Source organism: Microtus ochrogaster, chromosome 7 (genome assembly GCF_000317375.1).
Source record: "Microtus ochrogaster isolate Prairie Vole_2 chromosome 7, MicOch1.0, whole genome shotgun sequence".
Classification (NCBI taxonomy): Eukaryota; Metazoa; Chordata; class Mammalia; order Rodentia; family Cricetidae; genus Microtus; species Microtus ochrogaster.
In genome coordinates this window covers 14721529-14746543 of record NC_022014.1, presented here as the reverse complement: position 1 = coordinate 14746543, position 25015 = coordinate 14721529, and the positions used below count along the sequence as shown (strand labels likewise).

Here is a 25015-nt window from a genome sequence, read left to right as displayed (position 1 = left end):
GAAATGTTGCATTCTTTTGTTTTGTTTTGGGTTTTTTTTTTTTTTTTTGGTACCAGAACACTAAGAGGGCTTTCTTTTTGTACATTCAATTATGATATTTGCCCATAACACTAGAGCATGCCTGGAAAGCAATTACATTAGTGATGGAATAAGCAGGAATGCTGTTAGTGGGAAAATTGGCAGCATGGAAATGAGGTGAAATGCGGAAGTTACTAAAACCATAGGATCAGAATTTTTTTTGTTGTTTTATTTTGTTTTGTTTTTGTTTATGATTTTTCAAGACAGGGTTTCACTGTGTAACTCCCATGGCTGTTCTGGAACTCATAATGTAGACCAGGCTGTCCTCAAACTCATAGAAGTTCTTCCATCTCTGCCTCCCAAGTGCTGGGATTAAAGGCCTATGTCTCCATTCCTGGCTTTGTTTGTTTTTTTCCTGATGTTTTGGAGTAATTTGCCTTTTGAGTGCCGACAGTTGACTTTTTATGAAACCCTTCAGACTTCTGGTCTCCCAAATAATGTATTAATATTCCTGCTTTCCTTTTTTTTAAAAAATATTTATTTATTTATTATGTATACAACATTCTGCCTCGATGTATGCCCGCACGCCAGAGCAGGGCGCCAGATCTCAGTACAGATGGTTGTGAGCCACCATGTGGTTGCTGGGAATCGAACTCAGGACCTCTGGAAGAGCAGCCAGTGCTCTTAACCTCTGAGCCATCTCTCCAGCCCAAATTGTATATTTTTAATTTTTTTTTGTTTTGTTTTTCGAGACAGGATTTCTCTGTGGTTTTGGAGCCTGTCCTGGAACTAGCTCTTGTAGACCAGGCTGGTCTCGAACTCACAGAGATCCACCTGCCTTTGCCTCCCGAGTGCTGGGATAAAAGGCATGCGCCACCACCGCCCGGCCTGCTTTCCTTTTTTTGCAGACATTTCATGCCAACCCTATTGTAAATGTTCTGAATTTCAGTGTATCAAAAATCTCCTCAGAACTTGGAGGAGGTTTACTTCCATCACCTCAGATAACTTCTCAGCTCTCCGTGACAAAAGTGGGCATTTGTTGTTTGTTTTTGAGGGGCTATTTCTTGGTTGTTGTTTTAGTTTTAGTGTTTTTGAGACAGGGTCTCTCTACATAGCCACTGGAACTCACAGAAATCCATCCACCTGCATCTGATTCCTTAGTCCTAGGAATAAAGGTGCACAACCACACAGAATGAAATTTTTTTTTTAAATTGATAGTTTAACCCTTTCTTGTCACCTTACAGATATTTCACATTTGCCAAAATGGAGCCCTTTTATTATATGCAGTGAAGGCATTTCCATTCAAACTGTTTGATTTTCATGTCTACAATTTTGATTAATTGATTTGGCAGAAGAGAGCACTTCTATTAAAAATTTTTTGTTTCTACTGTTTTGTTTTTTAATAAAAATGGGGAAAATGTATGCCAAAATGACATATTAGTACCTCCTCATTTCAGCAGATAGAAAAGTATGTGTTAAATGTTATCTTACGATTTTACTAACTTCTTTCAAGAAAAACCCATGGAATGATTTGTTTCTCTCTTTTCATTATGTTTTACTTTTAGGTAGTAGTCTGGAAGCTAGATCTCTCTAGAATAAAACTAGAACTAGACTATGTGAAGTTCAGAGTATATAATCTACTGTCTGCTTTATATTCCTCTGTTGTGCTGCATTTAAAGACATGCATCACTACTACCCAGCCTCTATGGCTAACTAGTGTAATTGCTGGGGTTTAAGGTATGTGCTACCACTGCCTGGTCTGTATGGCTTGTAATAAATATGCTTTATATTATAATAAACAAAAAACTTTCATATTCTTAAAGACATATGCTGGAGCATTGTCTGTCTTTATTTGTACAAGTATATTCATGATGCCTATAACTTCTAGCAAATGTCTGATTATTGAACCAGCCTTTTCCAAACTCAAAGCAGTTTCCTATTGAAAACCTGAATAGGTATCAATGGTAATGTACATTTTAGTCTTCCAAATTCTACAAAATGGAACACATCCATTTGCCACATTTCATTCCTTTGAGTCCCCTTTGGGTTATTTTCTGGAGGTAAGGGTGTTTAGTTGTATAAAAAATAAGTAGGACAATTTCTTATAATTTCCTTGGCTTGTTGTCATGTGATGGAAAAGTCTTTTTATAAACCTTTGCTATTGGCATGATGTTTTTTGTGAAATTCTGAGACCTTCAACACATTTCCAATCAATAATTGATTGATTTCTGCATTACCTTGTGTTAGAGGACCTGGCAGACCCATATGGGATCTATGTGTGTTATGTTTATGGGATGATTATTATTCCTGATTGTATCTTGTATTTGAGTAAATAATAATGTCAATTCTGTGACATCTGGTATAAATTCAGTGGTTTCAATATGCAAAACCACTCTTTCTGCAAATTGAGAATCAGTACCTTACATTGAGAGGTTCTCTAAAATCCCTTAGTACCATGAGAATAGCATACAGTTCTGAATCTTGAACAGAATCATAATAGCTTTGCTCCACTTTACTTAAATTTTCTGATTTGTAACCTCCCTTTCCTGACTTAATTTCCATCAGTATAGATTATAGGGGCTCTAGTTATTGGTGTGTCCTGTAAAATTCAAGGAAGGACCCAGCTAGTTTTCTTTATATGTTGAATTCTCTTGCTTTTGAGATAGTTGTTGCCAATCTCCCCCAAAATATTACTGTATGCTCTTTGCCAGGGTTTACTTTCTTCCCATAATTTGACAATTTTATCATTATTAAAAGGTATTACTATTACTGCTGGGGCTAGTCCTGCTAATTGATGAAGTCCAAATTTTCCTTTTAGAATTAACTCAGAGACCTTTTCCACTTAAGTTTTTAGTGTTTTACTAAGTTCATGTGATAAAAAGATCTGTTCTAAGGTAATATGTTCCCTCTGCATTAAAATTCCTGTAAGGGAATGTTGGGAGGGTAATATGACCAGAATGCCATTAAGATTTGTTTCCACTTGATCAACATGTGCCTTCTGTAATTTCTCTTCAGTCAAAGCCAATTCTCTCTCAGCTTCAGCTAATAGTTTCCTGGGCCTATTTAAGTCCTTGTCACCATCTAAGGTTTAAGCAATGGCCTTTAAGAACAGAGAAACTGCTGTTCTAAATACAGGTTTGTCTGTCAACCATTTTAAAGGTAGGGTTGTTGGTGCCTCTAAAATATCAGCAGCTGTTGTGCCCTGTTTTTATGCATTCTGAATGGTTGGTGACTGTTCTTTATAAAACCTTCTAATATTTTTCTGCTAATTTATGGTTTGTTTCTAAGATTGCAAAAATATTAATCTGAGTATTCCATTGCTAAAACAAATCATGTCCCCACAAACTCATTGCTATGTTAACTACATATGCTTTTAATATTCCTCTCTGTCTTTCTGGCCCTATACATTCGAACTGCCTCACATTCTATTTTACCTGAGATAAAATTCCAGTCCCTAAAAACTGAACATTTACAATTGAATTTACAACTGAAGAGGCCAATTTGTATGCCCAGATTCTGATGAAATTATTTTTACACCCACACCTGTGTCTTCCAGACCTTCAATGACAACATTGCTTATTTGTATTTTTAATTTTGGTCTTTGTTCATTTGTAGTTTACCAAAATACTCTTATAGTTTTCCTAAACTTTTTGTTTTCTCTTCTATAGGTGTTCTATTATTCAGAGTAGTATGCTTTCTTACAGTAGTCATTAGGTTCTTTCATTGCTCTGAGATGGAGTTTCCTCTATGATGGTAGGAAACAACTGAACCATATTTGCCATGGAGGCCTGCCAGAGGCCCATCACATAGTTTCCCAATGGCAAAGGATTAACATGAATATCTCTCATTAACCTGCATTCATTTGACCAATGCCTGACTTTGCCACACCTTCTACATAATCCAGAAGAAAGGCCTGTTCTGATTAGACTATTCTTAGAGAAAACATTGTTTCTAGGAATGCCGTGTGTACAATCCCTTTTAAGGTGACCTTGTTTGCCACAATTATAACATTGGACATTTTGATTTTTCCTCAAACCTCTGGAAATTACCTCTCCTATCCATGCATCATCATGGTCATGAGATTCAATATTAATTATATCTCGAATCCAGTCCTCCATAGGTGCTGAACTTGCCTTTGACAGCCTCATTATCCTTCTGCATAGAGAATTGACATTTTCAAAAGCCAGGGATTCAATTATTACTTGTCTAGCTTCTGAATTTGGTATCATTCTATTTACTACCGAAGTCAGTCTTTGAAAGAAATCTGTAAAGGCTTCCCTTGGGCCCTGTATAACTTTAGCAAATGACTCAGTTTTCTTTTCTATTTCTCCAATTCTGTCCCAAGCATTCAGAGCTGTTGCACAGCATAAATCCAGGGTGGGATCATCATAGTCAGCCTCCTTTCTATAGCAGCATAATCTCCTTTTCTAAGAATTTGATCTTAGGAGAATTCCCTACCTTTAATTTTACTTTGCTGTTCAATAATCTTATCCTCTTCTCTGAACCAGGTACTCCATTGTAGTTATGGACCAGACTCTAAAACACCATTCATTAACCAATTCTACCCAGTCTTTAGGGATAATTCTATTACAAATTGACCATGATTCTAACATATGCTTCACAAAAGGTGAATGCATGCTATATGAGACTGTTGCTTTCTTGAATCTCCTTAAATCTAACATTGGCACAGGAGTCCACTTAGCCTTTAACAGAGCCTCTGCCATTTGATAATTCCTATATGGTTACTGGATATATTAAAGTTGGTTGTCTGAAAACCTTAGGCTGTTCCTCTCTGTTCTTATAATGCTATGCTGAAATTAGTTCGCCATTAAATTCCTCTGTCTAGATTTGAATATCTTTGTGATCTGTTTTATTAGATTTTTCTAAGACCTATATCTTATCATTCAGATTAGCCAACTTTTTTAGTGATAAAACAATTATTTTAATGCTGATAATGTTTACAATTGATACTACATAGATCCCATCTAAATTAGTTATCCTCTCATTTAACCTTTCTGTTTTCAAACTGTCCAGCATATTATCATACAGAGACACAAATCCCTCCATTGTAATGGTTTTTCCCAGATTTTAATGTGGAAAGAAAAAACCTCTTTTAATTCCTCCCTTTAAGAATTCCCAATTGTCTTACCAAATCTGCTGCCAATGTTGATGAAGATGTGAGGCTTATTGCTGCTGCATAGAACAATAAATGTCTGATTGGATTTCAAGGCAGCTACCTAATTTGACAGCAGCCTGAGAAGGGGGTTCAGGAAGAGCCCACCAGAAGAAAAAAAAGAAAGAAAGAAAAATCTAGCCAGTAGAGCAGTGAACCTGGCCACTTGTAGCTCTGGCCTATGCCGGTGTCTGGGAAGCGATAGGCAGATGGCTTTTTTTGTGAATTTGTACTCCAAACGTTTGGTGCCAAATGTGGCACAATTAATAAAAACCCAGAGAAAGATATTGGGGTTCAACCTGAAGATCAAAAAAGCAAAGAAGCCACCCACTGGCTCTTAACTCTACCTCAAACCGAAAATTGGCAATCCTGCCTCCGTGAATCCTCAGATTGAGACTGAGACCTGTCTCCTCCCGTTTTATATTTCTCTTTAGTGCTGGAATTAAAGGTGTGTGCCACCACTGTCTGGCCTATATGGCTGACTAGTGTGGCTGCTGGCATTAAAGGTGTGTGCCATTACTAATCTGTCTTAATTTCCGTGTTGTTTGTTTGTTTGTTTGTTTTTGGTCTCACCAATGAAAAACATATTTAAATGAGCAATTTTGATTATAACAAGAATAAAAAGATAATGCCCTATGCTTGGGAGACCAAAGGCACGGTTTCTGTCATGAGAGACTTTGTTTGATTTTCTTCTTGAGCTAAGCCTTGCTCATCTGTAAAGCAGGGATTGTGATCATTCCCTTAAAAGACACAGGAGAGTGCCCTCTACCTAGTAGATTTTGAGTCCATATTTTCTTCAAGGCTCCTGAAGAATGTGTAGCTAGCTGGTCCTGATCTCTCTGCTTTATGCCAACTTTCCCTTGATTATATTGCACTCATAATGAAGAAGGTACCTAATGGAACCTCCTAGAGAGGAAATAGTAATGACTCATTGCAGCACTGCCAGGAGAGCTTCCCATCCGAGAAGCAGGAGTATTTGGTGTTAATAAGTTAAATTTCAGAAACTAATGAACTCTGCTAATTGAATTCATCTTTGTTAATTAATAGGGTTCTAGTAAATTGGTTGCTTTCTTGTGTAATGCTGTGCAGAAAGGCCTAATGATTTCAAGTTCACTGGTCCCACTCCTCTCTTTCCTAGGCAGAGCACTAGTGACCAAAGTAGCATCCACTGCTTCCTTTGTCTTGAAATGTTATTATTAAATCCTTGAAATCATCAGTTTCAGATTGAATGTTGGAGTAGGGATGGAGACAAAACACCATAGACTTAAAATTTACTTGACTAGTTTACAATTGAAGAGTTTTCTTAAAGAGAAGCTTGGGAAATCAGTCTAGTAAGACTCATTGCAGTGGTTCTAGTATAGGGCATATTGTTTTTATTTGCCAGGTTGTGCCAAGAGTAACACACAGGAAGACTCTTTTTTTCTACTTGAGAGATAAAATGAACTCTTTCTCCAGAGATGATAGATACTAAAGGTAGGTTAATAGTTTAGTAATTCCCAAGTGGGGTCAAAGTGATGATTATCCAGAGGGTACCTTGAGTAAGCTCAGATAAAGAGCATGTTTTTTACGAACTGTCTTCTAGATATCTGACAGAGGTCATACAGTGTGTTATATCCCCCAAAGAGTCATTCCCTGAAGAACTAACACATTTTGCCTTCTTCTTTATCTCAGAGAGAATTTCCCAAATTTTTCACATTCCGAGCAAGGGATAAGGTAAGGATGATTTACTTCATTGCCTCTCTTTATTTCCCTCTCTCCTCCCTGCCTCCTCCTCCTTCTTCCTCTGTCTGTCCTCCATTCCATTCTTTTCTCTTTCCCTCCCCTTTTTGTACTATGAATAGGCCATTGCTGCCATTCTTTTTTTTCTAAAGAATACTTCCTTAAGAAAGAGTTTAAGAAATAATCAAATGTCTTGACCCAAAGAAGGCTGTAACTTCAAAAACATCCCTTTCCTTTAGAACAATTTTGATGTATTATTAAGGAATGCTTTATTTCGTAAAGTTATTCTATTTTTTGTTCCTTTTTAGTAGGATTATTGTTTTTGGGTTTTCAAGACAGGGTTTTTCTGTAGCTTTGGAGCCTGTTCTGGAACTAACTCTAGACCAGGCTGGCCTCGAATTCACAGTGATTAGCCTGCCTCTCTCCTGAGTGCTGAGATTAATGGTGTGCACCAACACCACCCAGTTTAGTAGAATTATTCTTGTAACCTACAAGACAGTTGATTTATATTGAGCTCTTCTTTTCATCCATATGTTTTTTTAGTTTTAAAGTATAAAATTTCATACAGAGTTGATTTCTCCCTCTTACTAGCTTATATTTTAGGTTTCTTTCCCATTGACTTAATTGACATGCTTTCTAGCAGAATAATTTATATTCAGCAATGTAGGAAATGTATTTATAAACTTTTTACATATAAGTGATGATGTAACTATTGGGATTTTCCCCAAAGCCAAATACCATCTTAATATATGATGTTTATTTCTTACTACGTGATAATATATGAGTCTCACCATTAAGCATCAATCTACTTGGGTGAGCCCATAACACTATCTTGTGAAGTAGATACTAATTAATGTGAAGCAATCTGCATAGTTGGTTGGTTTTTTTTTTTAATTTTTAACAGTATTAAATGCTTCAGAAGTTCTGAGGGAATTGAAGATTTTTGTCCATGTTGTTTTTACTTAGTATTTTTTGGAATGACAGAATCTTACAGTGTAGCCCTGACTGGCCTGGAACTCTATTTAGACCTGACCTAAAACTAAAAGAGATCCACCTGCCTATGTCTTTGGTTTTTTGTTTGGTGCTAGAGGACCTGTTATTATGTAAGCTATTCAGTAGTTTTGTATGTGTCTCATTAGTATATTACAACTTATGTTTCTATTTTTGAGACCCCTTCCACTCCTTATTATAGATAGAGTTTTACCCTGTAACCTAAGCGATCCTCTAACTCACTATGTAAACCTATAGCCTTGATTTATTTTGTATTTTATTTTAGTTATTTATTGTGGTGCTAGGGATTGAACCCACATGTTCACACGTTAGGCAAGTACTCTACCTCTGATCCACATCCTCAATCCCCATGATAGCCTCAAAATTTGGATGGTCCTCCTGCCTCAGCCTCACAGATGTCAGTTACTGGGTTCAATCTTTAAGAATCTGTTTTATCAACACAATCATAAAGTAATTTTGCAACTGCCTCATGTGATCTGTTTTTCCCTCTGATTCTTGTGCTCAGTTTGAGGAGGACCGCATTTATCGTCACCTTGAGCCTGCTCTGGCTTTCCAATTGGAGCTGAACCGGATGAGAAATTTTGACCTCACTGCCATTCCATGTGCTAATCACAAGATGCACTTGTATCTTGGAGCAGCTAAGGTGGAAGTGGGCACAGAAGTAACTGACTACAGGTTCTTTGTCCGTGCAATCATCAGGCATTCTGATCTGGTCACAAAGGTGAGTCCTTTACTTTAATGGGAAGTTATCCATTAGGGAAAGGACAGAGAATTAGTCATGGCTCAAAATCAGAGTTTTACTATTTGAATCAAAGCTTTTGTCTTTGTCATTCTCCAATCTTCCAAATAATAAAGGCTCATTTTTCTTTAATTTGATTTTTCTTGATAATAGAAGCATGAGAGCACTTACTTGAAGAAAGAAAACAATGCTTAACAGAACAGACAAAAACCACAAAGACTTGGGTAATGGTAATGAATAAGGAGAAAGTTACAGTAACCGTTACATAAACCTGTCTTCATGTGTGGGCTTCCTCCTATGCTATATGCTTACTATTGCATCCCATTGCCATTGCCATAAACTTCCTTTAGCATTTTGTGTTAAACAGGTCTTTTTTCTAAAGTGTTCTGTTTGGCATATGTGAAATATAATCATATTGGGGTTTTAGCTCTGGCAATGCCTAGTATCTCTACTTCTTAGTGGAAATTATATTGTTAGAGGCTGGAAAAAGGGCTGGCAGAGACTCTATTTAACCCTCACCAGCCTTTACCTCCTACAGTCAATATAGACTTACAACCAAGAGAAAGTTAAACAATGTATAAGCAGATAGATACCTTACTGTGTTCTCATATTGCTTCTTAAATTATTGCTTTGGGGGTAGAGGTGAGATGCATGTATACCTCCCCATTCAAGCACATGTGGACAGAAGTTGACATGAAGATATCTTCCTCTGTTACTAACCATTTAATTTTTTTTTTTTATTTTTTTTATTTTTTTTGGTTTTTTCGAGACAGGGTTTCTCTGTGGCTTTGGAGCCTGTCCTGGCACTAGCTCTGTAAGACCAGGCTGGTCTCGAACTCACAGAGATCCGCCTGCCTCTGCCTCCCAAGTGCTGGGATTAAAGGCGTGCGCCACCACCGCCCGGCCTAACCATTTAATTTTTATTACTGTTTGTCTGTTTAAGCACATATGCACCTCTATCATTCTCTACTTTGTTTTTTGTTTTAGAACAGTATCTCTCATTGAACCTGGAACTTATAGTTTCAGCTAGACTGGCTGGTCAGTGAACCTTCTGATTCACCTGTCTTCATTCCCCACCTTCCCGTGGTGCTAGGGTTTTCGATGTAGGGCACCGCTCCAGCTTTTTCTTGAGCACTGGAAATCTAAACTTAAGTCTGTGTTTTCCCAGCAAACACTTTACCCATTGAACCATTTCCCCATCCCTTCTTTATTGCTTTTAAAGCACATTAATGGTGGTAATTTTCTTCTTATATAGGAAGCTTCTTTTGAGTATCTACAAAATGAAGGGGAGCGGCTGCTCCTGGAAGCCATGGATGAATTGGAAGTTGCTTTTAATAATACAAATGTCCGCACTGACTGTAACCACATCTTCCTCAACTTTGTGCCCACAGTCATCATGGACCCATCAAAGGTACATTTCCCACAATTTCTCTGTCTGTCCCCAAAAAGAGATTCATTTTTGTGTGACTCACTTAGATTTGGAAACAGATGTTCATATCATCAGGTTGTTTTTTTAATTTTTTAAAGTCACGGGTTGAGTTTCATAGGACAATTCCAAAATTGTTTTACTTAGCCATTAGAAATATTCCTCAAAATGGAAGGTGCTGTTTCACTTATTTGCTGTAATAAGAACTTCTTCTTTAGGGCTGGAGAGATGGCTCAGAGGTTAAGAGCACTGGATGTTCTTCCAGAGGTCTGAGTTCAGTTCCCAGCAACCACATGGTGGCTCACAACTATCTGTAATGAGATCTGGTGCCCTCTCTGGCCTGCCGGGATACATGCAGACAGAACACTGTACACAAAATAATTAAATAAATAGTTTCTCCATTGATACTGGTTTTGTAATATTTGCCATGTGGTGTCCTATTTTATATGATATCCCAGGATTCCTTAGCTGAACTGATTAATTTTGCTATATTGGACATTTTGGCTAAATTATTGCCTTTATGCATTAAATACTACTAATGAATGGCCTTGCTTAGGTGCAACACTGTCAACCCTGTTCTCCACAGTGAGAGAATTTGATTGTAAGGAAGTTCACATGATATATCTGTTTTTGTCCCTGAGTCTGTTTTCTAAACTGTGTTCTGTACAATTTAAGGGAAGAAAAGAAGATGATTCTGTACTTAGCTTTTATCTTAGTTGAAATAAGGGCAAGTGCCTCTGTTACTGGTATTTCTGTCTTTCTCCTGGGTTGCTGTACATTTGGATAGGACTGTCAATCAATATCTACCTTTCTCTACATCACTTGTCTTCTTTTTTAAAATGTACATGTCACATGTACACCAAACTAGCCTCAAACTTCCTGTGTAGCTAAGAATGATCTTGAGTTTCTGATCCTTCTCCCTCAACCTTCCAAGTGCTGGGTTATACAGTGCTGGATTATATAGTACTGGGTAATGCAGTACTGAGTTATTCGCTGCTGGGCTATAATGCAGTATATCATACAGTTCTGGGGATCAAATCCAGGGCTTTTTACATGCTACCCAATCACTCTGCCATCTGAACTGTATCCTCAGTTCTGATTTTACCCATTGAACTTAATGCCCAAGACCTGAGAAATTTTCCTATTTTTTTTTTCTCTTCTAAACCCCAAGCTAATGATGGGATAATTCTGTCTGTTTGTAAACCTGTTCTTTGAGTCTCAATTTGCATGATCTGACAGCAAAATTTCACTTCAGCACCAAAAAATTAGAAGTCTTACAGCATGGCCAGGACACTGTGTATTTTTAGTTGGCTTTTTCTCTATGAGTAATTTTATTTTTAAAACATCAGCCTTTATGTACCCCCTACTCTGAGTACTCAGACTCTGCTTTGCTAGTCACAGATCACTGTTGTTTCCCATACACACAGATCGTTAGCTTTTATCCTCTCAAGAAAGGAATGGATAAACATATCTTCATTAGTAAGCATAATGTAGGAACAGGGAAGTTATCTACTTGAAACCTATTCTAGGGCTGAAGAGATGGCTCAGAGGTTAAAAGAACTGACTGCTGTTCCGATGGTCCTGAGTTCAATTCCCAGCAACCACAATGAGATCTGGTGCCCAGAACACTATACACATAATAAATAAATTAAAAAATAGAGACCTATTCTAAGTTAAAGTTCTGTGGTACAGAAATGAAATACATGCAGGGTGATACATTCTACGGGAAAACCATGATTAGGACATGTAAGATAATCTTAAGGCATTCTAAGTGCTGAGACAGCACTGTAGAAAGACCCTTCAGAATGCTCTGGGTACTTGAAGCCCTATTGGGAACAGTTATTGTTTTAGCATGCTGGTAGCAAAACCATTTATACATTTATTTACTTGATGAGACTTGGTTCTTCCCTTGTACCATGTGGGTTCCAAGGATCTTTAAGTTCTCAGGCTTGGTGACAAGTGCCTTCATCCACTAAGACATCTTGCCAACCTATAAAGTCACATCTAGGGATATCCAGTAAAAATAAGTTTTCTAACTCTGAAAACCAAGAATACCAAGCTGTCTCAATACAAAGCTTCTGGGAAATGAGGGAATATCTCATCTCCGTAAATCCCAGTTGGATTTGGCAGTGACCAAAGTTGAGATCGCTAGTGTTTAGAGGGAACATTCTGGCACAGCCTACAAATTGCCTTTCTTTAATTTGTGCAATTTACTAAGAGACATACATTATCAAGTTTAATAAAATTTTTTAGAAAAAAGCTCATGGTGGTAATTGCTGTGTTGATTTAAGGTCCTGTAAGTGCAATGAAACATAGTTACCATGCATAGAAATGCTACTTAATAGCTATTTAACCAGGGATTTTATTCTTATTTGGGGCTTTCTCTTAAATCCCCTGGCTTTTAATTTTAGATATTGCAGATCTTTGATATAGAGTATGAATATAATTGGGAAAGGGAAAGGTGTTGTACAGATTTCGGGGTTGTGAGTCAAAGAAAACCACTCAAATACCGAACCAGCATGAAATTGCTTCTAACTTGTTCCAAATAATAGTAGGTTGGGGAGTGTCCTAGTTTCTTTCTGCTGCTATGATAAACAAACAAACAAACAAACAAAACACCTACAATCAAAAGCAATGCAGGGAAGGAAAGGATTTATTTCAGGATCTACTTACAGATCACAGTTCATATTTGAAGAAAATCAGTACAGGAACTCAAGGTAGGAACCTAGAGTAGACACCGTAGAGGAAGACTGCTTATTGGCTTCCCTACTAGCTCATACTCAATTAGCTTTCTTTTTATACAGCTCGACCCACCCACCTAGGAATAGTGCTGCCTACAATGTCCTGACCCTTCTTAATCTAACAAGACAGTCCAACCAAGGCAATCCTTCCATTGAGGTCCTTCTTTTCAGGTGACTCTGGATTGTGTCGGATTGACTATAAAAACTAAGAAGGAAGGGGAGAATAAACCACATGAGTTCTCTTTGTAAGTGTGGTATCTATCTCCATAAACCAACATCTTTTTTCAATATTCTTTAGCAAAGATGTGCAAACTTAGAACAAGTTTTAGTTGCAAAGTATTTTGGTTTTACACTTGGTATTGTAACTGTGTCAGATTGAAGAATCTGTGCGGAGCATGGTAATGCGCTATGGAAGTCGGCTGTGGAAATTGCGCGTCCTCCAGGCAGAACTGAAAATCAACATTCGCCTGACAACAACTGGAAAAGCAATTCCTATCCGCCTCTTCCTGACAAATGAGTCTGGCTATTACTTGGACATCAGCCTGTATAAGGAAGTGACTGACTCCAGGACAGCACAGGTACAGTAGTCAAACAGACTCCTCCAAGGTTTTATTTGATCCAACACATAATAACCCCCAAACCCCATTGGTTTGTCCTTTACCTTTGAGAACAGCTTTGTGCCTCTTGATCACGCATGCTATAAAACCATAACCTTTTGTCAAATATTGACATGCTTTAACAGGCCAGGTGAACCAACTCCACAGATAATTATGCAGTTTAGATGTTTATGGTTTCCAGGGGCACTTTTGCTAAGTAATCTAGATTTCCTGATCTGATTTGTTTTCCTGTTCCTAGTGCAGTCTTTCACTGGCAGATGAGGAAAGGGGACAGTCTGGAATTTATCAACTTCTGTCTTTCAAAAGAGGAAATTTCACCATAGAATCATATCAGGAACAGGGCCAAGCAGTGTCTTCTTCATACTTGTACATTTCATTCACTCATGCTCACTTTCTTTCACTGAGTTTAGAGTGCTGTATGCCTATACATGAGCAAAGTAAGAAGCCATAACCCATTTTCCAGGGAAAAATTTGGGGAATGCAGAAATGAAAAATGAATAAGCATGTTTATTCTATGATAATAGAGCATCCTATTATAATTGGCTTGGCACCTTAGTTTCTAAACATTTGGACCATTTTCTGTGGTATACACACATCTTCAGAGGTGTAGTATGTTATTTTAGGGCTTCAGTGTATACTTGAAGAATGTACTCCTAATAAAGGGTGTACTTGTACCAGAATACAAGGGTTTTAGACTGTTCAATGCATTTGGTTCTGGGAAGCAATTATGTGGCTCTTGTTTTTATCTAGGAATGGAGGCAGGAAAAGACATTTTTGTCTCTGCTTTGGAGATGAATTTTTTAAAATCCTAGTTTAGACAGTTTTCTTAGTGACCTTTCATTTTGTTTTTTGATTCTCAGTTAGATCACCAAAGAAGTCTCTCCTTTAAGAAGAAAGCAGTTAGAACAGCATGCACAGAGCACAGGGGTGAGCAGGAAAGAGTGCTCAATAATTTTGTTGCATGTGATGTTTTTCAGGACAACCTTAAGGACATTTTCAGTCAGGACTTTCCATGGCTAGGGATGCTTTTAATTAACTTCTACAATGGCTTCAAGGCATGCCTATTCTTCTGTAAAATAAGAAGGCCACTTGAGATTTTAATGTTTCTGATAAATGTTTTTTCTTCACAGGTTTCTTCTTCTTTTTTTCCCATTTCTCTTTATTAGAAAGCTCTTAGATTTCCCTGATGCTAGATGGTGGTGACACAGGCGCATTAAAGGCTCAGGTGCCTTCACCAGAGATTTAGTATTGTGCCTGGCACAAAATAAACACTTAATAGGCATCTGTAAGAGTGAGTAAGCTGCCCTCGACCTGAAGGGGCCAGCATATTTAAAAGCCCTGGAGGTTGCCGAGCCTTCCTGTGGCATGGAAGCTAGGTTGAAAGCAGTGATAGAGGCAGGACTGACCACAGCAGCCTCTAGCCAGTTCCTGTACACCAGTGCCTACTTGGTGCTTATTACTGAACTTCATTTCCTCTTTCTTTAGAAATCGATATAATATGGAACCATGTTTATCATTTGTTCATTTACTTATTTAATATTTACTGACTACGTATAGTGTGTCAGAAACTATGGCTACAAAGCAGTTCCTCATTAAGAAATGTATATTATAATGGGAAAAGATAGATGAGTAATTGATGCTTCCATGATATGATAAGAGACATTATAAAATAAAAACATTTAGGGCTCTAAGGGTGCCCACTGTGTAGGTCAGTGATGGTTCTCTATGAGAAGCCCTGCCGCAGCCTTCAATGGGAGGTATAAATAAAACCTGTATATGTTTTCAAACTGGTAAAACATGACCTCTACCAACTTTTAATTACTATGTTTATCATAGGAGAAAATGGAGCTAACGTAAATGGTCATTTGGGGCTTCATTTAGGGTCCATTACTACCAAACTCTTGCCCTAGCACATTGTTTATTGCCAATGAGAAGAAAAGTTAACTTGCTTGAGTTTCATGTTTCTTGTATGGTTTTTGTCCTATAGGCTGAAATGAACAATTTCAGGCAGTCCTAAGTAGGAAGAAAAGGTTTGGGTAGTTTGTTACTTAAATAAATTGACTTCCAGTGAGGAAAGTAAAGTGAACAGTTTAAAGTCACCTTTATTGAGTTTACATTTTTATATAGTTTACATGTACCAAAATGGTTTCTTTTGCTCCATTTGCTTTAAGTCTGACAGTTGTACATGATATCTGTCATCAGAGTCATTATAGAGAATTTCTTGTCACCCCACAAAGTTTCTCTTCTTTTCAGTGAAAGACAGAACACCAATTGCAGCCTTAGGCAACCACTGAGATCTGCTTTCTGTTGCTGTATATAGTTTTGCGTGTCCTTTAGTTGCATGTAAATTACATCAGACAATTCTTACTATTCTTTATCCTACTTGTTTTGTTTAACATAATGTTTTGGTGGTTCATCTATGTTGCAAGGACTATGAGTATGCTCTTTTTCATTATTGAGTAGTATTCCATTTTTTAGATTTACCAAAATGTTTATATCCATTCAATTACTGAAGTTTTATTTCCAAATTTGAGTTGTTAAGAATAAATCTGTAATGTGCATTCATTTGTAAATCTTTGTCTTTTGGTTTTGTTTTATTTGAGACATAGTTTTACTATGTCCTTCTGGCTGTCCTGGAACTTACTATGTAGACCAGACTGGCCTTAAAGTTTAAAGAGATCCTCCTGTCTCTGCCTTCCAAGTGCTGAGGTTAAAGGCATGTGCCACTATGGCCAGCTACTATTTGTAAATCTTTATGTAGGTAAATTTTTATTTTTCCTGATTAAATGCATAGGAGTCTATAATTGCTAGTTTGTAGTAACTATTTTTTACTATTATAAGAGACTTACAAGCCACTAAATGGTTACCATTTTAAATTCCAGCAACAATGTATAAACGCATGCAGCTTTCTTCAGTCCTTTTCCTTACTGCATAGTTATATTGCTTTAAATGGCTATTCTAACTTCATCCCAGAGCTTGCAGAATTGAGTTTTAAACCCTGTACTTACAGCTTTGCCTCTCTTAACAGGAAATACAGTAGTTCAAAACTACTGATGTTTTTAATTTTACCAGGTGTGTGGTGTGGTGTGTGTGTGTGTGTGTGTGTGTGTGTGTGTGTGTGTGAGAGAGAGAGAGAGAGAGAGAGAGATCAGAACAGCTTGCAGGAATCAGGTTCAGTCCTAGGCATGGCATTAAACTCAGGTTGTCAGGCTTGGTGGCAGGTAGTTTACTGGCTGAGTTGTCTCACAGTCTTGAACCTGCTGCTTTTATTTCTTTTTCTTACTTTGATTCAGTCTTTGTCCCAAATCCAGTTTTCTCATACTGTACTCTTGCCAAAACACCTGAAATCTGTTTTTTTTTTTTTTAAATATGACTAGTTCTTTTAACTCCCAAGGTGTTACTGCTGCTGTTGTCTCCCACCTGGTAACTTTCCCCCTTGGTCTTTTAGAAGAGAACTGGAGGTTCCACTCTGGGGACTTTAAACAGCCTAGGATATGTTTGCCCAGAATAAGACCTAATTGACAAGTCACCAGAGCACTCTTATTCCTCTGAGCTCAGATGCTAAGGAGTCACTTAGATGGATGACCTTCAGGTTTAGGTTAGTATTTAATTCCATTCTATGCATATATATCAAATCCATGGATCTTTTCATTAATGGTACACTTGTGCTTATATTTTAGGTCCAAACAGATGGGAATATATATATACCTTTTCATTCCATTTGTATTCAGTGTATTGGGAATCTATATTTTATGTGTTCATACATAAAGTGCCTAGTTTAGTGTTATACAACCTCTGAGCACTCAATAAATATTAATTGAATTGAAATAATGGCATCCCTTATAAATATTCATGAGCAAATAAAACTAGCTAAATATATGGAGTATGAAGTACTCTTCTAGAAATATTTGAGTTAAAAAAATGATTAAAAACTGGTGTGGTGGTTTCATTATGTGATAATCCAGCAATTGCAGGAATTCACTAGTTAGAGTTAGTATACTAGAGAGAAATACATACATACATACATACATACATGTGTGTGTTTATATGTAATTTAATAAAATATAGTGATTTTATCATAGGCTGTGTCTTATGAACTAACAAGAATTAATTAGGTGAGTGAATGAAATATACTTACTCTGACAAAAGTATTTGGATCCTTTATGTGGCTAATAATACTACAAAGAACCTTCTAATCTAGGGACTAATGCATGATCAAGTGGTAGAACCTGATCTGGCCCAAGAACAAGATTTTCTCTAGTATATAGCTGCTCCTCGACTTAAATACTAGAACTGTTTTGTTTAGTTAGCTGGCATGCTTCATTTTTTAGTATCCGAGATTCAAGTCAGTTTAGAAGGCAAGTGCCATCACTCTGTCTCTGAGATGTGAAATTTACACTGGACATTTTTGTTGATGTCACCTAATCCCAAACTAAGAACAGTCTAGTATAAATAGCACATCACTATTTTAGAGTTGGTTAAGTGGCAGAGAAGGGACAATACCAAATACCCAGTGACATGAGGCAAGTCTCCGCCATTAAGCACTTCTCCCCACCCCCATCTGTTTTTTAAGAAATAACATTGTGGAAAACAATGCTATAGGCAACTATTTTATTTTCTATTTATCTCTTAACTGTCTGTGCATTCTGTTTTTTCCCCACAGATCATGTTTCAGGCATATGGAGACAAGCAGGGACCACTGCACGGAATGTTAATCAATACTCCATATGTGACCAAAGACCTTCTTCAGTCAAAGAGATTTCAGGCACAGTCCTTAGGAACAACGTATATATATGATATCCCAGAAATGTTTCGACAGGTAAAAGTGGCTAACAGGCGAGAGTTTGAGGCTTCTTTAAGTTTCCATCATGTGTAACTTTTCCTAGAGAAGGGCACTCACAGGCTGGAAGTATCTTGATGCTATTCTAATTTCGTCTCGTTAATGACTTAGTGTCTTCTAACTCAGGTGCTTCATGAGGAATGGTGAGAAGAGACGTCTCAAGTAAACCCTTGCCACATTATGTCTACAAGGACCTATGCGAGGAGTTACACATGTATTAAGTCCGTGTTCGAATTAGAAATAGTAAAGAGAGTGGAATGAGGTTTCATTTTCTTACTTTCCAGGATAATCTCTTAACTTAGGCCAAGATGAGAGTCATTATAGGTAGCACAGACAAGAAGATAGCACCACTGTATATAGTTGTAGGTATAACTTCTTCTGTAGATTTACTATTATTAATTAAAAACCTAGCATGAAAAAAGTGACATTATGAAACTCTTCCCCTATATGAAAAATTCCTTGACTTTTATGATGGTGAACCCTCTCTATACTGCAGATTTCCCATCAAAAGTAGGGGGGTATATATCACAAGCAGAGAATACAACAGATAAAGAATAGAGCATCAGAGGATACGGGATTTCTTTTAAAAATATCTTTGTCGTAGGTCTTCTCAAGTCTCTATCAATATCAGTACTATCAATATTATCATATTTGAATCTTTTTTTTTTTGTTTTGTTTTGTTTTGTTTTTCGAGACAGGGTTTCTCTGTGGCTTTGGAGCTGTCCTGGAACTAGCTCTGTAGTCCAGGCTGGCCTCGAACTCACAGAGATCCGCCTGCCTCTGCCTCCCGAGTGCTGGGATTAAAGGTGTGCGCCACCATCGCCCGGCTCATATTTGAATCTTAATGTAATATTTATCTGTGGACTTATTTAGTAGTCTGTGATTCCTGTAGTATTCACAAAAGCAAGTTACTTTTAGGTAACCATTTACTTAAACCATCCTATCTCAGAGGACAGACCTTCACTCATTACCTCAATTTTATGGTGTCATGACCCTGACAACTGTGTGTGATTCTGATTCTCAGTGTCAGTACTTGTAATGGACAAGGGACACAGCTAGGACACATAAGTGTGTGTGAGTCATTTGGGCTTTAGGTGTTTAAGACAAGCGTGGACAGAACTTCATAAAGAAGTTAATTTATTTACATAAGAAATAGGAAACAGTAATCATGAATGTTTTTGTAAATGCATGGGTATGTCTGTATTCTCAAATTTGAAATTTAATTGAGCTATACTTATAAATAGTCATCCACATCTTAACTAATTCTCATATGTGGATCTATTGCTGTGAAAAGTAGTTAAGGGATCTTCCCTTAACCTGCAGTAGAAACTTAAGTCTGACTTTCTTGGATTTGTTTTAGAGATGAACCTGCCTCAGCCTACAAGTAATGAGACAGAGATTAGAGACATGAGCACCAAACCTGGCTGATGCCTTTTATTTGAGTTTTTTATTTTATTCTTGCTGGATTGGTGTTAGGGCTATTGTATGTGTTAATGCTCCAGTGCTATTTCAAGGTCCTTCAGTAGTTTGACTGTATTGGGAAGTACCTGACATACTGAAAATGGTGTAAAATTGGCCACAAGTGTGTTTGCTGAGCATCAATGTTGAAGCATTTGGTCTAAGGCTCATACTTTCCCTAGAGCTCTTGGAAAAGAAAGCAGAGTCAGAGTGACTGAGTTTGACTGTGATTTTTATTCATGTTGAAATGCCACTGATAAGTCAATCTTCTTTCTTCCATTAGTCGCTCATCAAACTCTGGGAGTCTATGTCCACTCAAGCATTCCTTCCCTCACCCCCTCTACCTTCTGACATGCTGACATACACTGAGCTGGTGTTGGATGATCAAGGCCAGTTGGTCCATATGAACAGGCTTCCAGGAGGAAATGAGGCAAGTAGTTATATCCTTCTCCCTTTCTATCTCTCTGTTCACTAGTACCAGTCGTTCATGAGAGCTGTTATTACACAGTAGGAGCTACTCAAGTGGCAGAGTCAGGAAAGCATTCATGGTCAATTTCCTCAGAGAGAAAATGGACCAAACCAAGAAATTACTGTGAATTTTTTTAGGTCTAATAATGGTATTACAATTTTGCTTTTTGAAAAGGAGTGTTATTTTCTGGGGGGCATGCATGCTAATACAATATCTTTACAAAATCAAAGGTCTAAGATTTGCTTCAAAATAGAAATGAAGGTCAGATTTTAAGTGGAACAAGATTAGTGAATTCATAATTGAAGATACATGAGAATAGATTATTATCTTGTACTAATTTGGAATTTTGAGATTTTTAGGTATCTTTTTTTACACTTGATTCATTGGATTTAGTGATATTGTGAGTGTGATAAAGAAATTCTTCCTAGGGGGCTGGAGAGATGGCTCAGTGGTTAAGAGCATTGCCTACTCTTCCTGAGGTCCTGAGTTCAATTCCCGGCAACCACATGGTGGCTCACAACCATCTGGAATGAGGTCTGGTGCCCTCTTCTGGCCTGCAGACATACACACAGACAGAATATTGTATACATAATAAATAAATAAGTAAAAAAAAAGAAATTCTTCCTTGGTGAGAGCCAACAGTTTTAAAAGAAACACAAAACTCATGTATTTATTCATTCGTTTGTTTTGAACTCTCACTCACTACATAAGCCTGGGTGGCCTGGAACACACTATCTATACCAGACTAGTTGTAAACTCACAAAGACCCTCCTGCATCTGCCTTGAAAGTGCTGAGATTAGAGAAGTATGCCACCAGACCTGCCTGATTTGAATAGTCATTAAAAATTTTGGATGGGGTGGAATGGGGAAAGGATCTAGAAAGGCTTAGGGGAGGGGATATAATCAAAATATATTTAAAAATGTTTTAAATGAAAACTATAATAAATTATTAGTCTTAAAATAATAAAAATTCAAAAAATAAACACATTTTCTAGTCATGTGTTATGTCGCATACCAACATTTGGAAGCTGATGCAGGAAAACTAGAAGTTCAAGGTTAACCTGGGCTGTATGTGTTCCTGTCTTGAAACAAAGAAACATAAAAATCAGAAAGCATTTTCTAGGATTAATAACTTTTCTTATGTAGTACCATATTAATAATGACATAAAGATATATTCTCCTGTTTCCCCTCATATTCTTCTCCATACAGTAAGATCCTTAAGATTTTGATTATGCTAAGATACAATGATAGAAATATTAGCATACCTAAAAATTCAGGTGTTTTTATTAACCCCTAACTAAACTCATTCCTTAAATAACCTTTATCTGAGCCAGGCTTCAGTGGCGTATGCCTTTAATCCCAGCACTTGGGAGACAGAGACAGATGGATCTCTGAGTTTAAGACCAGTCTGGTCTACAGAGCAAGTTCCAGAATAGACAGGGTTACACAGAGAAACCTTGTCTTGAAAAACCAAAAATCAATAATTTTTTTGTTTGTTTTTTGTTTTGTTTGTTTGTTTGTTTGGTTCTTCGTTTGAAATAGGATCTCTATTTCCTGCTCTGGCTGTCTTAGAACTCACTATGTTCTATGGCTTTGAACTCTGTTGTCTCTGCTGTAATTAAAAGCATGTGCCACCAAGCCCAGATCCAGTATTCTTTTCAAAAATATTTGTTCTAGCCAGGCAGTGGTGGCACATGCCTTTAATCCCAGCACTCAGGGAGGCAGAGGCAGGTGAATATCTGTGAGTTTGAGGCCAGCCTGGTCTACAGTGTGAGTTTCAGGAGGACAACAAGAGATACACAGGGAAACCTTGTCTCTAAAACAAACAAACAACAACAAATATATTTATATATATTATATTATATACCACAACATAGTCTGTGGGCGTAGATGATGAAGCATTAAGATGGAGACAAGTACTGAACCGAATGCAGAGGCTTAGAGTTGTAGGAGTTGGTCCAACCTGGTGCTTCAACAAATGACACAATGATGGGGTGGAGGTGGCAGGTGTTGCCAAGAGAATACACATATTCATCAACACATAAAGTTGAAGCAGCACTTTGTACCTACTGTATGGCTTCTGCTTGCAATCCCCTCAGCAGAAAAAAAAAAGCTTTGTAGTGCTAGTCTGTAATTTTGATTCGTTTAATAGCTGTTGAGGAATAGGAAGTGGCCTTGTGAACATGAGGCTGAGAGTAAAATAGTTTTAACTAATGTAATTAAAACATAAGACGAGGGGTTTTTTTTTTTGTTTTGTTTTGTTCTTTGGCCATGTGAAAGCTAGCTGCAATGCTGTGTGAAACCTCTTGCCATGATCTTTCTTCTGCTTTCTTTCTGTTCTCATTCTATGTTTGAGTGAATGGAGACTGGGGGAATAGTGAAGTCCCAGAGGGACAGAGCTCTGTTCTTGCTGAAATTACAAGCACAGAGCTGCCTGGGCATGAACATGTAGTGTTTACTCTGCCAGTATGAATACAAATAGTCTTATTATACGGAACTCTGTACCCAAAGACCACACACACACAGAGACACGGACACACACACAGGAACAAAAATATTAAAGGTTTTATTTTTAACCCCTTTAAGACCTAACAAACCTCAGTATAAAAGGAATAGCTACTGCAGTGAGTGGCAGTCTACAGTAGTTACTACGAGTTTTCGTTTGCCCAATGCCTTAATAGTTGTGAAACCAGAAAGCTAACAGCATTTTTGAAAATGACTGTTGCTTTTTATCACTTTTCACATTATTCTTTCTTTCCCTTTCTACGTTATGTGTTTTCTTTTCCCTTTCTTCAGAAGATTGAGTAGGATTGAGCCTGCATGTTAGCTTACTGTTTCTGAGCCTAAGAGTTCAGGAAGAGTGAGCCTGATGTTCTTTTGTGAGCAGTCAATAACTGATGCCCAGGATGTCTGGTGAGGTCAGTGATCTTAGCTAGATTATAGGATACTGCAAGACAGGAATGAGGTTAAGGTATTAGAATCAAGCTCTGTTTCCAATAGCTTGGACATACAGTGGAGTGTGTACATTGAGAGACTTGCCAGTCTAAGGATTGAGTTTCAGCTTTCAACTCTGAGGGACAGCTGTCAGTAGGATATATTTCACTGCACTGAACCCAGTTTTGTCAGGGCACATTGGCTTTATACTACTGCAGTTTAATTTTCTTTTTCGAAAGCAAGAAGTTTGTTATGAGCCCGGTACTCTGCATATTACCTGAAGAATGGTAGGAGAAGAAACTAGTGAGCTCTTGCTGATAGGATTTGGAGCAAATCTGTCCTTTGCCAAAGAGAATGGGCATCAGAACAGAGCCTTGAGATATAGCTTTATTTAGAAAAGAATAAAAATTTGACCTGTTAATGTTCTGAGAGCCAAGACTCAATGTAAATGCCTTGATGCTACATAGACACTAAATCATCATAATGTGGTGCTCTCCAGAGTGACAGCGCTACCAGGTCATCATTGTAGGTGATACTGAATTACCTTGAAGTATTGGAGTTTCTGGCTTTAAAAGCTAGCACACGGATATTAGGAATGGGGATAAAACATGAGATTCCTATGTAGTTTTTCCATGAATTGAGGTGTTTCTCCTTACAGCTAGAGGCAGAAAATGTGCACCTATCAGACCACTGGTTACCTTGTTGCCTTCTTCCCTTACTTTTTTTACTAGGATGGCAAATGGGTAAAATGGTGATAGCACCAGGACTTGGGCTGATTCAGTTCCATTTAGTTTTAGGTAACTTGTTTGCCATTTGAGGAAGATATTGGCTATTTCAGCAGAGATGTGACCTGCATTCTCAACATTGTACCTGTGCTTAAACCATGAGAGAGCTTTTCTGGCTCTGTGTTAGCTTACTTTCTTCTTCCTGTAGTGTCTCTTCCCCATCAAAAAAGATGTAAGTGAGGAAATGCTACCTAATTCCTGGTGAGAAGTATAGGACACTTTTTTCATTGTCAGGTTTGAATGGTATTGCATTTAATATGAATTTAGAGTGGGAATAAGAATGATGTGGACCAAATCTGAGAACTTCATTACTTGCAAATAGCTCCAAAGATGAGTTGCCTGGGATTTTCTTAATAGTTTCAAGTAAAGATGAAAATTGAGGGAAATATGATTGCAACAGAGACTAAACTGATTTCCTTTCTAGCTGCTCTGGTGCTGCAGTGATGAGCACTGTATGTAAATACATAGCTAGATGAATGTGTGCTTCAGAGCTACAGAAGAAACACAACTATCCATCCAGTCTGCTTTACTACTTCTCTGTTTTGGAGGAATTGTTTTCATTTTTCTGCCTATTTGCTAACCTATTTTGATCATTTGGTGGAAGTTATAATTGCAGGTGGGAACATTTTGAGTAACACTTTGCAATCCAGCACAGCTTCTTTTTGTACTAAACCTAGTTATTAAAAAGCTCAGGCTAAGAGCAAGCCAAAGGTTATAATAGATTCAACAGAGAATAACTTAACTTTGCCTGCTAGAACAAACGAAAAACTGGGCTTTTATGTGGTTATATTCTTACTTGTTCTGAAATAAGTCCATTAGCATTTTATTATTTTTTAATAGTTATTGAACTTGATCAGGAATCTATAATGGTGACAATGTGATAAAGAAGCTACTCTTACAGAAATTTTATTGCAGATGGAGATCAAGTTTCTAGAACATGGGCTTTTATAATTCCTTCCCATCACCCTTGTCATTGTGGACTACTGAGATGAGGAAACACTGTTTAGGATAGTTATAATAGCAAGGTGCCCCAATCAGGGGTGATAACGATAGACTCCCATCCTAGCATGGCATAAGAATTAAT

At 37.5% G+C, this 25015-nt stretch overlaps 1 protein-coding gene across 6 annotated transcripts in view; it reads left to right on the top strand.

The window, feature by feature from the left end:
* Positions 1-25015, top strand: part of Acaca (acetyl-CoA carboxylase alpha) — a 282227-nt gene that overhangs the window by 170837 nt on the left and 86375 nt on the right. For all 6 annotated transcript variants that reach the window (XM_026780511.1, XM_026780510.1, XM_026780514.1 and 3 more), the window contains 6 exons: positions 6863-6904; positions 8427-8642; positions 9916-10071; positions 13202-13405; positions 18108-18263; positions 20026-20172. In XM_026780511.1, the coding sequence (XP_026636312.1) occupies positions 6863-6904; positions 8427-8642; positions 9916-10071; positions 13202-13405; positions 18108-18263; positions 20026-20172 (921 nt within the window). The remainder of the gene's footprint in view (positions 1-6862; positions 6905-8426; positions 8643-9915; positions 10072-13201; positions 13406-18107; positions 18264-20025; positions 20173-25015) is intronic.